The sequence below is a fragment of the Astatotilapia calliptera genome, chromosome 20, assembly GCF_964374335.1.
Source record: "Astatotilapia calliptera chromosome 20, fAstCal68.1, whole genome shotgun sequence".
NCBI lineage: Eukaryota > Metazoa > Chordata > Actinopteri > Cichliformes > Cichlidae > Astatotilapia > Astatotilapia calliptera.
In genome coordinates, this window is record NC_137441.1 from 9909484 (window position 1) to 9923031 (window position 13548).

The 13548-nt window shown below is 39.0% G+C and overlaps 1 protein-coding gene across 12 annotated transcripts in view; it reads left to right on the plus strand.

Moving 5' to 3' along the window:
• The window catches only part of LOC145422829 (rap1 GTPase-activating protein 1-like), a 52717-nt gene that overhangs the window by 7046 nt on the left and 32123 nt on the right, over nucleotides 1–13548 (plus strand). For 11 of the 12 annotated variants that reach the window (XM_080294659.1, XM_080294660.1, XM_080294661.1 and 8 more), the window contains exon 1: nucleotides 4026–4250. The exons of the other annotated variant lie outside the window; for it this stretch is intronic. In XM_080294659.1, the coding sequence (XP_080150785.1) occupies nucleotides 4207–4250 (44 nt within the window). In that variant the 5' untranslated portion in view covers nucleotides 4026–4206. Of the gene's footprint in view, nucleotides 1–4025; nucleotides 4251–13548 lie in introns of those variants that run through there. 12 annotated transcript variants of the gene reach the window in all.

Consider the following 13548-nt stretch of genomic DNA (forward strand, 5'->3'; position numbering starts at 1 on the left):
AATATTGTGGAATGATTAACCTCGTTCTTTCAGGGGCTGTTTGCTCTTTAGCATCTACTGGTTAGTCCTTCTCACCCAAAACATTAATAATTTTATCAACCTTGAATCAATTAAAAAAAAGATAATTTAAAAGTAAGTATGCCTTGTAGATTGTGAGACATTTCAATTCCATAAAAGGTCATTCAAATAAACAGTTTGCTTTCTTGTTTTTTATTTGAACAAAATTTTTGTTGAGCCAGCAGTGATATGCTTCGCCTTAAACCACATGCTAGTATGTAATAGATTAGATTAGTAATGTTTATTCGGCTTTAAACAAACCCATACATTAAAGGAAATCAAATAAAAAATGATGACCCACTGAACAAAAGCCTTTGCATGTGTTGCTTGTTTAATCAGCATCTGCTTCTCTTCAGACGGGCTCAGCATTTATTCGGGAGCAAATTTCCTGACACATAAAACACATAAAAATGAATGAGCGATCTTTACCTCTGTTCTGTCCACTCCTCACCCCCTCTTATACCACACACCAACTTGACATCAACATCTGCCCTACTGCTGCAACCCTTTCAACCGCCCAGACTGAAAATAAATTATTGAGATTATGGGGCTGAATGACTGCAAGAGGGAGCATGCAACCTACATTTTCACCTGCAGTACTAGTAACATTCATCATTGTCATTTATTAAAATAACAAGGACTCTGATTTGAACAAGGTAATAATGGATATTTAGATTTTTCAGCCCTAAATGAGAAAATCTACATCTTTGGGACACCAAGGGTCCTTTGCAAGCTGTTTTTGCTGACGGTGCTGTGTCTGTAGTTTCTCTAAGTGCGACGACAAAGCTATCGGGAAAGGATCTCCTTGTTTTTTTTCTGTTCTCCCAAGAGTTTTCCTGCCTGTCTTCCTGCCCCTCCACTTCCTTTAAGACAAAAGAGGAGCCAGTGCTTCTCAGAGCTCTGGGCCTTGTTCCTGAGGTGATGTGATTAAAGGCTTCTGTCTGGGCTGCATTCATTCAAATGCATCACACACACCACAGCTGCTGTACTTAATTGAATTGTCAGGGCAGGAGACTGAAGGTAGCAACAAGACTGACAGGCTAAATCAATAGAGTGGTACTTAAATAGACTTGGGCTGTGGCGGTACTATTATAAAGATGTTTGTTTGTAATTGAACTAATGATTTGATTGTAGATGTTTATGTTTCACGTGATATAAAGATTTTCAGGATGTAAAACACATTCATCAGTCCTTTAGCTCACTACTCATTGATGCAATATTGTGCTGCTCTCATGTTCTGTATTTGCAGATTTTTACTGTATTTTTCTTATTTTTGTTTGGGTTTGTTTTACTTTATTACATTTTAAAATGGGCTTTATTGTTTTATCAGCTACTGTAACAGATTTGCCTTTTTAACATCTGTCCATGATCTGTTAATTGATCACAGAGCAGTTTCCTTGTTCTGTGATCAATGATGTTCCAAGACTTTGCTGTTTGGCAGGTAATGTCATATTATCCTTTGGGTGAGCATTACACAAAACACAAGTTTTAACCTGACAAAAGCTGAGGTGGGTGTGTATGTGTGAGTGTGTGTCACTGGGCTGGTTAAAGGCAGCAGTGTTTCTGTTGTTGGCCTAATGTTGCCATGAAACAAAATAATATATAAAAACATATAAAGAAGCATAAGTTAAGCTTAAATTTTTTTTTTACCTGCTTATCTGATAGCCATGCACTTATTTCAGCCACGTTAAATAAGATTCCAACACATTAGGAGCAAAAACGCTCCCTTCTGTAGGTAACAGCTGAAGAATGGCCACACAGTGTCTTGGTGGTTAACACTGTGGGCTCACTCAGAGGACCTTACTGTGGAACTTTTTCCAAACCACTTCTTACGGGTGGAGTTCGCATCTTCGCCCGGTGTCTGCGAGGGTTCTCTATGGTTTCCCTCTCTTCCCCCTGTGGTCCAAAGAGATGCAGTTAGTGGGATTAGGTTAACTGGTGATTCTAAATAGCCCATAGGTGTGAATGTCAGTGCGGAAGGTTGTCTATCGCTCTGTGTTATCCCATGTCTTTGAAAAACATATTATTCAATTCAATTCAGTTTTACTTACACAGAATCAAATCATAACAACAGTTGCCTGTAAGGTAAACACTCTACAATAATATGAGGTTAACAAGGTTAATCGTGCCTTATTTTGAGCCAAGAGCCACAAAAAACGATATCATTCATTTCCAGAGTTTCATTTCCTGATAAATACAGTTAAAAAAAGAGAGAGAAAAGAAATGCATATCACTTCACTTTAAGATAAGCAAGATTACGTATCAGTCATAGTGCCACTCTGAAGCTGAATACCTTGTTGTGTGGGGCTATTGGAAAGCACTCAAAATGTGTTAATAAGCAGCTTTTTGCTCTCTGGTCACCCACTCAGTGTCCAGAGATGCACTTACACCAACAGAGCTTTGATGTTTTGTCTGCACTTCACAGTTAGCTATAGTTGATATCACTAGAGCAAATCAGCGCAACGATAAATTGTTGGTGTTATGGTTTTCTGGTTTTCTGGAGGAAACCCTGGCATGATTGTAGCCACACAAAACAATTAATATCAGCCTCAAGGTGGCACTAGAGATGAAGTGTCGGGATCAACCAGGTTTAAGTAGCCTTAATTGTGCAAACTGCCGTCCAGCTGTTTTGGAGATTTTTCAGAGACCAACCACCTTAGAGACCCAGAGGGTTTACCGTGAGTGAGACTCTGTGTCTGACTGTCAAAAAAATCAATTACAGCAACAATCAATATTATTCAATCAAGTCTTTATCAGCCAAAGATCTATTCAGTAAGATAAAGTTAGATTGTCTCGCACATGGCCAAGAGACAAGGTGAAGCCTACTACCAACAAAGTCAGCCAAGGACTGCGGTACATTGTTTTTTAGGTGATTGCTGTTGCAGAGGAAAGTGGTGATGTAATTTTGGAGAGATGATGCAATTGTCTAACAGCTTCATTGCGCTTGTTTAGTGCACCCGTTGATTCATTACGTGCTTCTCTGGTCAGTTACTGGGAGTGCATTGCAGTTAATGTAATGAAGACATCATTGGTCCTTTGGGAGATTAAAGTCTGGTTTGGTAGATTTGACTTAGTTTCCATTTTACACCGTTTCATTTCAAATCAGCTGTTGCCAGCTAAAAACACTGCTTTTCCCATAAACACAGCTACATATGTCCCGCCTAACAGAAATCATGAAAACATCTGTTGTGCTCATCAGGCATAATACAAATGCTTTGGAAGTGAATCTATGTCAGATAGCTGGGTGACTCTTGTGACTGCAATCCTTCTTTATTCAGTAATCCATGACAGCATTGTTGTCACTCCTGCCAGTTTATCAGATGCAGCAGCCTGCCAAAGGAGAGTCTACAGACAGTCTCCTTTTGTGTCCAGCCTTTCACGTCATTTGATTGACTCACTTAATAGTAAAGCAGGAGAACTGTGTGTTTCATTAACCCTCATTTTGCGTGCATACCGCAGGTGATGGGTGTGCAAGAGATGAGATGAAGTAACAGATAAGAAACCTGTTTAGAGTTTTCACGCAGGTGTGACAAGACTCTTAGAATAGGACATCTGTGAAAAATGATGAATTATCTTTCGATGTACTTGCTTGACCAGCTCTTTTTCCAGTGACATAAGAGGTGGGAGAACAACTGTTGCTTGACTTGTTTCACAATGCCAAGAGCACCTCTGCCTTGCTGACATCATATACAGTATTATTCCCAGGTTTACGTGTGGACTCACTGCTGTCAGAGCTGTGTGCTTATAACTACACAAAATTTAATTAAAAATAGACATGAAGTGTCTTGTCTATGTTCTTGATGCTAAAGAGAAGGAATACAGATACAGACAGTAAGTCAGCAAAACTGCGTCTCTTCCCCTGGTTCCCAGAGGTGACTGGCATGGTCAGCAGCCCTCCCTCTAGCCCCCTCCCACTCGTCCTCCCGCATCCTCTTGCCGTTTCTACCCTGCTTGCGAAGGAGGAGTGCGAGTGAGCAAGGAAGAGGCAGGGCACATCAGCTGTGGGAGTGGAACTCAGACGGCAGGCAAAGAATACAAACACACACATTGACATGCACACGCACACATATGCTCAGTCAGCGTAAGTGACACAAGTGCTGGCTCCATTCAGCACTGAGTAGACTGACTCACAGCTATCCATTAGCCAGCATGCCGCATAGAAAGAGGAGTTTCACTTTTGGAGCCTATGGGGGGTAAGAATGAAAATCCTATTGATTCCTAGATCACTCATTCATCTTCACAGAGATGGATATCAAGTGTGAATGTATGTGTGCTTGTGTGTCTGTTTCTAGCACCTGCTTTGATGACTCTGCACATTCTGTGTCTGTATTGGTGCTTGCACGTCTGTGCTGCTGGTGCTCTGGAATCCTGTCATTTAAAAAAAGCAAACAAAAAACAGCTTTTGTCATAAATGTCCTGCTTATTAGTTTGATATCTTTCTATTCCATCCGATACTAATGCTGTTGTTGTTTCGTGGTCATTTGTTAAGGTATTAGGGTAACTGTTCACAGTAATGGCGAGGTAAAATCAGGTGACAAAAGCTATAAGGTGACAAAATCAATATGTTAAGATTCAAGTTACTAATTCTATCTATTCCTGTGAATCCATGCTGTTGTAATTGTGCACTATGTTTTTTTCTGTATGAGACTGATTTATTGTCATGTTCGCCTTTGATGTGATATTTTATTGTTTGTCTATGAGGAAAGAAATATGTGCAGTACACTTGAGTGTTTGTCACTGGGCACTTATGTCCGCAGTGTATTTATTTGGCCCACTTGAGCTTTTACAGGACACTGGGCATTAGAGTCAGCCTAGAATGTTTTTAATGGTCAAAGAGCAGGTGCCCCAGTGCAACTGGATGCCTGACAGTGAAAGCGTTGTGTGTGTGTGCATGTGTGTTTTTTGTGTGTGTTTTGAGTATCTTCAAGAAAGTAGAAAACTAGCTGGGACAGTTGCTGCTAGGCTGAGCAATGTATCAATTTTAGCGAGTGGCTGCAATGACAACATCAGCATGTTTGGCTGTTGGCCATTCAGAGGAGGTATGTTTTCAGGGCCTTATCTCGGCCTCCAGGAGCCCCAAGGACTGCAGTCTCCAGGTGTCCTATACTTTGTAGCTTAGCACTGCTTTTTGCTGAATTTGAATGTTCAGTGAGTTGCAATCTGTGATTTTCCTCTAAGTGAGCTGTTACTAGTGGAAGGGTCAAACGTGTTGATCCACACACCCATATCATATTACCAGTTGTAAATATTTAAACTAGCTGTAGTTTTGTTTTTTTTCTTCAATTTCAGCTACATGATATGATGTGGGGAGGTTAGCCCGATTTGCAGTGTATTTGTCAAACCAACAAGTTAGTTTCGTTTAAATTTTCACACAAATTTTAATTTTAATGTTAGAAAACACTCCTCATAAAACAGAAATCTCATGTTTTTTGTTTTTTAGGTCTGTTTTTGCGTTTATGCATCACGGTCTGCTACTGCTGCTGTTTAGAGCTGTTCTTACCAACTGTCAAGTATCACTAGTGTGTTCAGTAATGAGCACATTAAGATTTGACACATCCCAGTGAGAAGGTAATGGGGTAGAAAAGCAGCACAGAAGTGAAGATTATGCCTTATTCTAAGTCTTTTCACTCTCTGTTTTTCATTTTCAAAAGAGAGACCTAATGTAATATAACAAAACCTCATATAGGAGTAAATTCGCAAATTCTAGTCTATATATTTCATTAAGTGTTAAAGCATAATTGCAGCCCTGCCCACTCCATTAGAGGACATCTAACTGTTCCCTAATTGGTGCATCTCTTGTTATTTTCAGTTAATAGCTAGTGTAGTTAGTTTTTGAGGGAGCGCACAGCTGGTCAGATAAACCTATAAAGATGTGAAATGTGTCTATATATCATTCTACATGTGTACAAAATAAAACATTACAAAGTCAAACCGTTTACACTAACCTTTTGCTGTAAGGAGTTCTGGTTCTTAACAAGTAGGCTGATATGTTTGCACTCGTTTTCCCCAGTTTGTCACACTCATAGAGTGGAGCATGGATTGAAGGCAGTGAGAAATGTAGACCTGCTCTTGGTATAAAGCGAAGCGTGTGCTTTTTCTGGTTAGCGTTGTCTTTGAATGCACTGGCATTTCAATAGGTCAGGGTGATTGCTAACATTAGGGAGTAATATGTAAGACACTCTCATCCCTGCATCCCGTCGACATTCACTTAGGTGAACATGATCCCTCAGTTTTCAGCAGATTATTCTTTCTTTGACACAGCATGCTCATAATTTTAGAAAGAAAATGGCGGGGCCACTTAATTTAGGTGTGATTATTTACCTTCGGTAGGTTATGGAACCCACTTTCTTTCTCTAAATTTCTTTTACTGAATACAGAAATTACCAGACTTTCATATGCTTTAATGTGACCTTTAATGTGAGTTTTTGGAAGTATTCCTTAGTACTGTTACACACAGGACATATGTTATATGTTACATATACATATGTTTCTGTGTGTATCTCACAGAGATAAACACAGAGCCGTGACTTGTTAAATGAACTGAATGCTCTCCCAATAAACCCATTGACAGCTTTAGGCAGCCTAAACAATGATGCTGTATGTGGAAGTGTCCCATTGAAAGACTGGAAGAATACTTCTCAATCCTGTTCAAAAACAGCTGAATGGAAAGACAGGCACTGTTTTGTAATCTGAGCAGGCCTCAGTTGCAGTACATATTCTCTGGTCAGCTGATTTGAAACTGCCATTTCTTCAATTAAACAAGCCCACATACCCTTTGGAAAAAATGTTGTTTCACAGTGTGAGATAAAATACTTCACAATAACAGCATGATTAGCAATCAGTTCTGGTTCAGCAGATGAAGCTAGAGCTGGCATCATCAAAGAATCTACCATAACCTTCAAGCATATTGTTATTGAAGTGGTCTGAGAGGGAAGTAGACAGCTGCACCTCATCTGGGGTCAGTTTTTAGTTCTTAGAAGATCTAGTCTGTGAGTGAAAACGTTGAGCAGTCATGTCTTTTCTAAAAACAACAGGTAAACAGTGTAAAGTATAATAATGCAGATGTGTCGGCTGATCATGTGCTGATCTCCCCGCTCATCTTGTTTTCTCTTCCTGTTTCAGCTTTAACATAAAAAGGGTTTATTTTAATGAAAGTAGCTGTTTTTCATACTTTGTGCTTCTTAAAAGAAAGAAACAGCGGCTTTTATCTCTGATTTTTGATGATCAATTGTCTAAAGCATGTTATTTCAATTTTAACCGTGAACAATGAGAAGACAGTGTAGAGGAGCTGATTTTGTTTGATGAAAAAAGATGATTACACTGCAAGATAGAGATACTTGAGAGCAGGAGGCCATTCAAGTACCGAAAGGGCAGTGGCAAAACAAATAGGAGCTGCAAGGCAACCAGAGGGCTCTTCAGTGCCTGTGTTCTCATATCACCTTGCATATTTACTCTGACATTCTCATTCACATCCACAATGACGAGCCATCTGCGGAGAACAAGTGGGAGGGAAGAGACTGACAGAAGCAGTGTTAATTAACTAATGTTCACAATGTTACCATCAAACTTCAACTTATTAAAAGACCAAGTTCAAACAGGTATGCTGCTGCATCTTAGCCCACTGAAGGTTCTTATCTATATCAGATATTATGACATCCTTATGTTGCCTAACAACCAGCTGCAAATGGGCTAAAATGACCCATGTGTACCGTTGATGCACCATTTTCATTTCAAGAAAATGACATCTGATTCATATCCTTAAAACTTGGATTATATGTCATATATTATGACACCATTATGTTGCCTGACAACCACCTCGGAACATAATTAATTTTTATAAGCTTAAAAAAAGAACCTGTAACATCAGGCATGTACTGGTCGATTAAAGAAACAGCTGGAAAGGATCTAATTTTTCTGTTAATCGTGTTAAATCTGAACCTAAAGGTTATCTGAAGTACATGCAGGGCTACAAGAGTTGACCAAATCTGATTGTTGTGATTTTTGGCATAGATAATTATGCGCTCTTTATGTAATCAGTACAGCTACTCCAACATGATGTAACTAAAATATAACTGAGAGAAACACAGAACACCACACTACAACTATGTGAAATTAAAGATAACTGAACAAGTCTGCTATACTTGACTGGTAAATAAAAGGCTTGTCATGTGTTTTGTTTGTGTGGTAGATGTGCTAAATATTTCGCTACCAATGTGTCTGTTTTCACATACACTGTATCTAACTGTACTGTAGCTAAATGGGGACATTCAGCCACTTTGTGCTGATTAACGTGGGCTGAATGAGCCCATTGACATGAGCTCATTCAGCCCACGCGGGGCTGAGATACAGTACAGTGTCTAGATCTGGTCACGTTCATCATTGTTTGACAGTGTTTCCCATCACTACCCTAGCTGTTATTTCTGCTTAAGGCCTTGTGCATCTCACTGAGTATATTTTTGAGTCCACTTCATACTTCCACTTCAGTTGGATATAAGAATACTGTATGTCCTTGTGTAGGTTTTAAGGGCAGAAAGACCTTATTCAGAATAAAGTGAATCGGCTCACATTCTGCATTCATCCAGTCATCCACGTTTCTTTAGTTTTGGTGGATAAATAGGGGCATTTTGCTTAAGTGGAACACACTTTGCTACAGACTGAAATCTCTCCAAAACTTTTTGATGGATTTTCCCAAAGTTTTGAAAAGACATTCATGTTATTTATGAAGCCTTTGGTAAGCCCCCAGCTTTTTATTTTTTATCTTGGCAACAAAGGAATGAAATGAAATTTGCTACACCTTCAGGATGAATAGTATTTATGTTAACATCAGCTGATGGCAGTTAACCTCAATACCAGCCCTAATCAGCCAATTGCTCAGCTGACACCCTTCCAACTGGTAAATCTCATATAGAGTGCGCTATTTAAGTTGCTTTAGAGTCCTTCCAGTCGCTGCACTTTAATAGTAACTCTCCAGCTGCTCTCCCTGCTTCAGGCCCCTCATGTCTGCAGATGGCTGTGTAGCCAGGTGTAATCTCCTCTCTGAAATAATGTTAATCGAATATAGCCTTAGTTATATTCGCTGACTTTATCTAAAAGGGCATTTGAAAAGTGAAGCTAGTGCAGAAGTGCTGTAAACATGTATTCTTCCCAGTGGCCTGAAGAGGCTGATTTTTCTAGATACAAATGAAATCTGCTTATGTAAAAGTCTATGTGATAATAAAACCTTGCTAAGCTCTGTCCTCATGAGTTTCAATTGCAAGATTCATTTAATACAGCTACATCACTATGGTCCCTGTCAGAATCACAATGAACCAAATAGCAAGACTTTCTTTTAAAAAGCAAGTTTTGGGTTGTTTTTTTTGCTACCACATGAGCAAACAGTAGTCCTGGGTTACTTAGTCATACTCACACCTGACTAATCACTTTGGGTTTCAACGTATCAAGAGTGCAACTGTCAAACAGCAGCACATTAATCACAGTGGATATCAACCATTTAGTACAGTCTGTGGTTATGCTCAGTATTTACTGCAACTAATCAAATGTTACCCTGCAATCACGTTAGCAAGGTGTCGTCTTTATTCAACAGATAATAGGTTAAGATGGTTAAGATTTGTGACCTTTTCACTTCTGTTTTAATTGGAGAATATTAAGCGAATACTGTCAAGGACTTCAGTTATTCCCAACTCCTGCAGGGTGAACTGGGCGTAACACTGCCCATGACTCCATTAGAATTTACTGCAGCCATAGGGAATTAGAATAATTTCTGTGTAAGCTGGAATCACTGGGATCATGTTTTTTAGCATTAGTTGAAACAACATCTGTTCCTACAAATGACTCTTGTTTAAAATGTGCGTTTGAAGGTACTGACTAACAGCACTGGCCTTATTCTTTATCATTATGCGTTCATTCCCTTAGAACATTAATCCCAGGGCTATTTTCCAGTTTCTTTTCTATCAGTATGTTGTTGTTGTTGTTTTTCTGCTGGTGACAACTACTGTTAGGATGTTTGTGCTTGACCCCTATCTTGATTATGTTAAATTTACAGTGCATCTCATATTTAAGATACAGAATTAAAATGGGAAGAACATGCTAATGCAGCAGATTTGTAGCTGAACAACAAACTTCTTTGCTTTAAGCTGGATTTCCTCCAGTCTAACTCCTGAGCCTTGTCTGCTGACCTACTTGCCACCAGCAGTGTTGCTGACTTTTCTATACATACATACACCACTGGCTTAAGTTAATTCTTTGTAAAGAAGTGAAGGAAATGTTTAAAAGTTTAGCCAGAGATGAGAAGAAATTGCAAGCTGTAGTTAAACTCAGATTAAGTTGAATTAACCAATTGTTGAGTGTGACAGCCGCTGACATAGTGATGACCTCGGGTTTCTGAGACCCGCCTTGAGACTCCTTCATCCCTCCTTGATGTTTGTTTCCATGGTAACCCATTTGTGTGTATGATACCTAGCTGAAAGCATACAGGAAACATTAAAAATATATATTTGCTTGTATCTGGCTCTGACCTGAGCTTTAATTCCTGTCTGTGCTGTGATGGGCTGTGAAATTGACTAGTTAATCTCTCTCTCTTTTTTTTTTTTTAGAAAATCAAATCAAAACAAGGCTATCCACAGTCTTTTCACAGTGAGATTTGAATGTGCAAAATATGACTCATGATACAAAAATGCATTAGCGCAGCCATATTTATTATAGTCCACTTTTGTCCTCTCTAACGGTGACAGAATATTTTTTGTTTTGCTGTTACGGCTGGGATTTTTTTCACCACTAACTGTTGTCTTGCCCGGTACATCTTTACTTTATTTTATTTACACACAGTCTTGTACAGTTAATAGAAATGTGATTTTCAATAGTGTTATACCTTATGCATAACAAATAATAGCATTTTGAATTGCTATGAGTGTAATAATGTTAGTATGTTCAGTCAGTTGGAGACTTATGAAGATCAGATTCAGTTTTCCTTGTTTCCTGTCTAAACCCTAACAGCTCAGAGTCTTTGGTGTAAAGCAAAATCCCTACAGAATCTATCCCATCATATTCTTTCCAGCACAGTACAGCAAAAACATGTTAATTTCATAATCAGTTGGTTTGACGTGTCTGTCATTCCTCTGTCCCGGTTCGTCTGTAGGAGGTCTAAGCTGCTGGGTGCCATGTTTTGTGGTCGAGCTAAGGTGAAGTTTGATTTTCAAATGTTCTGTATTTGTTTTGGACTCTCTGGTTCGGAACCTTTTTCCAATAATCTCGACACACCCTGGTTGATTTCATTTTATGGAAATTCCATGAAACCTGAGAACCTGGGTGAGCAACACAGGATGAGGTTGAGGAAAATGTTATTCTTAGTGATGCAGCACATACGCTCATGAGCCCTATTCTTCTCTCCTAAGAACCAGTATGAATTCCATTTAAGATGGAGCGCTGATTTATCTACAGACACGTGTCTGTTAGGCTCGGTGAAATCAACACTGGTGGTAGATTTGAGATAAAACGGCACCACAAATTCCATCTGGGTGCCATTATCCGTCACTTGAAGGCCTGGGGCTGAAAATGATGAGTGATCTTCTGCACTGAGGGGAATCAGGCGAGAACCTACTGTAACAACACAAGTCTGTTGATTCGTGACTCCACAGTGCAATGAACAAACAAACCCCCCCAGGGCTTGTTTCCTCTCAGTAAGGCAGTTTTCTAAGAAGGAGGAAGCTTTAGGCTTTCATTTAGTTTTTGAGAACTTCTCATAAACAAAAGAAGAAGTAAGATTTTTCTTTTTAAACCCTTGGTCCTTAAGTTACCTCATTGGGGATTTTTTGGTAATCAATGAAATGAAGAGATCTTTTTATATGAATGGAAACTGGACTTCCTTCCCCAGAATGATTTCTGAGCTCTATGCTTGTGATTTTTGGCCTATGACTCTTAGTATGACATGTTTAATCAGTCTTTTCCCTTTTTACAAGACTTAAATATCTCAAACTGATGGATTGTCATAAATTTACTGTTAGTGCAACATGTCTATATGCTGCTGAATGGTTATGATACTGTACTGAGCCATTCATTTTTTCCTAAATATGAAGAATAAAACTAGTAATATGTATGCACTTATCTAGTAATATAACAGTTTAACTAATATAGCGCATGTAATGAGTTTGACTTTACAGTGCCACCATCTGGTCAAAATGTGTATATTTCTAATGCTATTCAACAATATCTGCTACAGCTCTAATATTCTCCTCACCTTCAGCTGAAGTTTGTAGTTAGTGTTAAATGCTAAGTGGCAACCTGAAGCATTACACATTATCAGAGCGAACATGGTCAAAATGCTAAAAATGCCCATCTACAGCTTCACAAGGGTAGCTACTGTGGCATGGTCTTTTTCTGTGTGCTTTTCTGTTTTTCAGAGAGCAAGAGTCACTTTCCAGAAATGCTCGCTCCTCCGGGTGTTGCTGTGCCATGCACACTAATCATCTCCACGGAAGGATGAGTAAGAGTTCTAAACCATGGTGGCCTTATTGGCAGATACAGAGTGAGAGCAGGCAGAGACCTAGCTTGGGGTTTCGGGATGTCTCCTTTCTATGTCATGAGAGACACAGTCAGAAAGGAGGGGGAAATCAATCGCATTATTGGCTCATTTGTATTTAATTTACACTGTCAGGTGGTGTATCATCTTTAGCACTGCTCAGGAAAGCATGTAAGATAACATATTATGTAAAAAAGGTATTCTTTCTTACTCTTTTCTAACCACACAAGAGGAATATCTGCAGCTTACTCACCAGAACCAAATATTCACCTTTTAGACACTTAAACGCTGCAGCCCGAGAAAAGCTGTAGTTTTTTGTTTGTGATGTTTTCAGAGTAGAAGTAATTGGTCTTTTTTGTGTGTGTCTTGTGATTTAAATCTTGCCACATGGCCTTGATTATCATGATGAATATCTTTCTGTCTGATGAGCAGAGCAAGCCCAGTTTGTTATTAATTGCACGTTAGGATTAACCTTCTGCTGCACGCACAGTGCCATCTTTTGGCAAAAACGGGTTTCTACATTCTCATCCCCGGAGTTCCCAACCCTGCGTCATCTGGTTATTGTTTCCAGTGATTACTCCTGCTTAAATCTGTTTATCCAGAGTATGTAAGGACAGATGATAGTTTATTTTGGAGTGACAATGTGCACTGAGCCTGAAAGTGTCGACTTAAACTGAAACATGATTCACTTTGTCTCAGAAAACACCAGACTAATAATCATTCCTTCATTCTGGGAAATGATGCTTTAACAGATGGCAGGAGTTATTTCAGGGTAACCCAGCTTGATGCATAATCAACCTCTTTCACTTCATTGAACTTTTTTTTTAAGTGCACTTTAAATTAATCTGAGTAAACTTGCAGGAAGGCAAATGAATGGAAACTACATGTACCTGTTACTAGGTGTTATATTCCTCTTTGTTTTTAGACTTAATTATTAAGTCTAAAAACATTTATAATTTATAATTATTTGATATAAA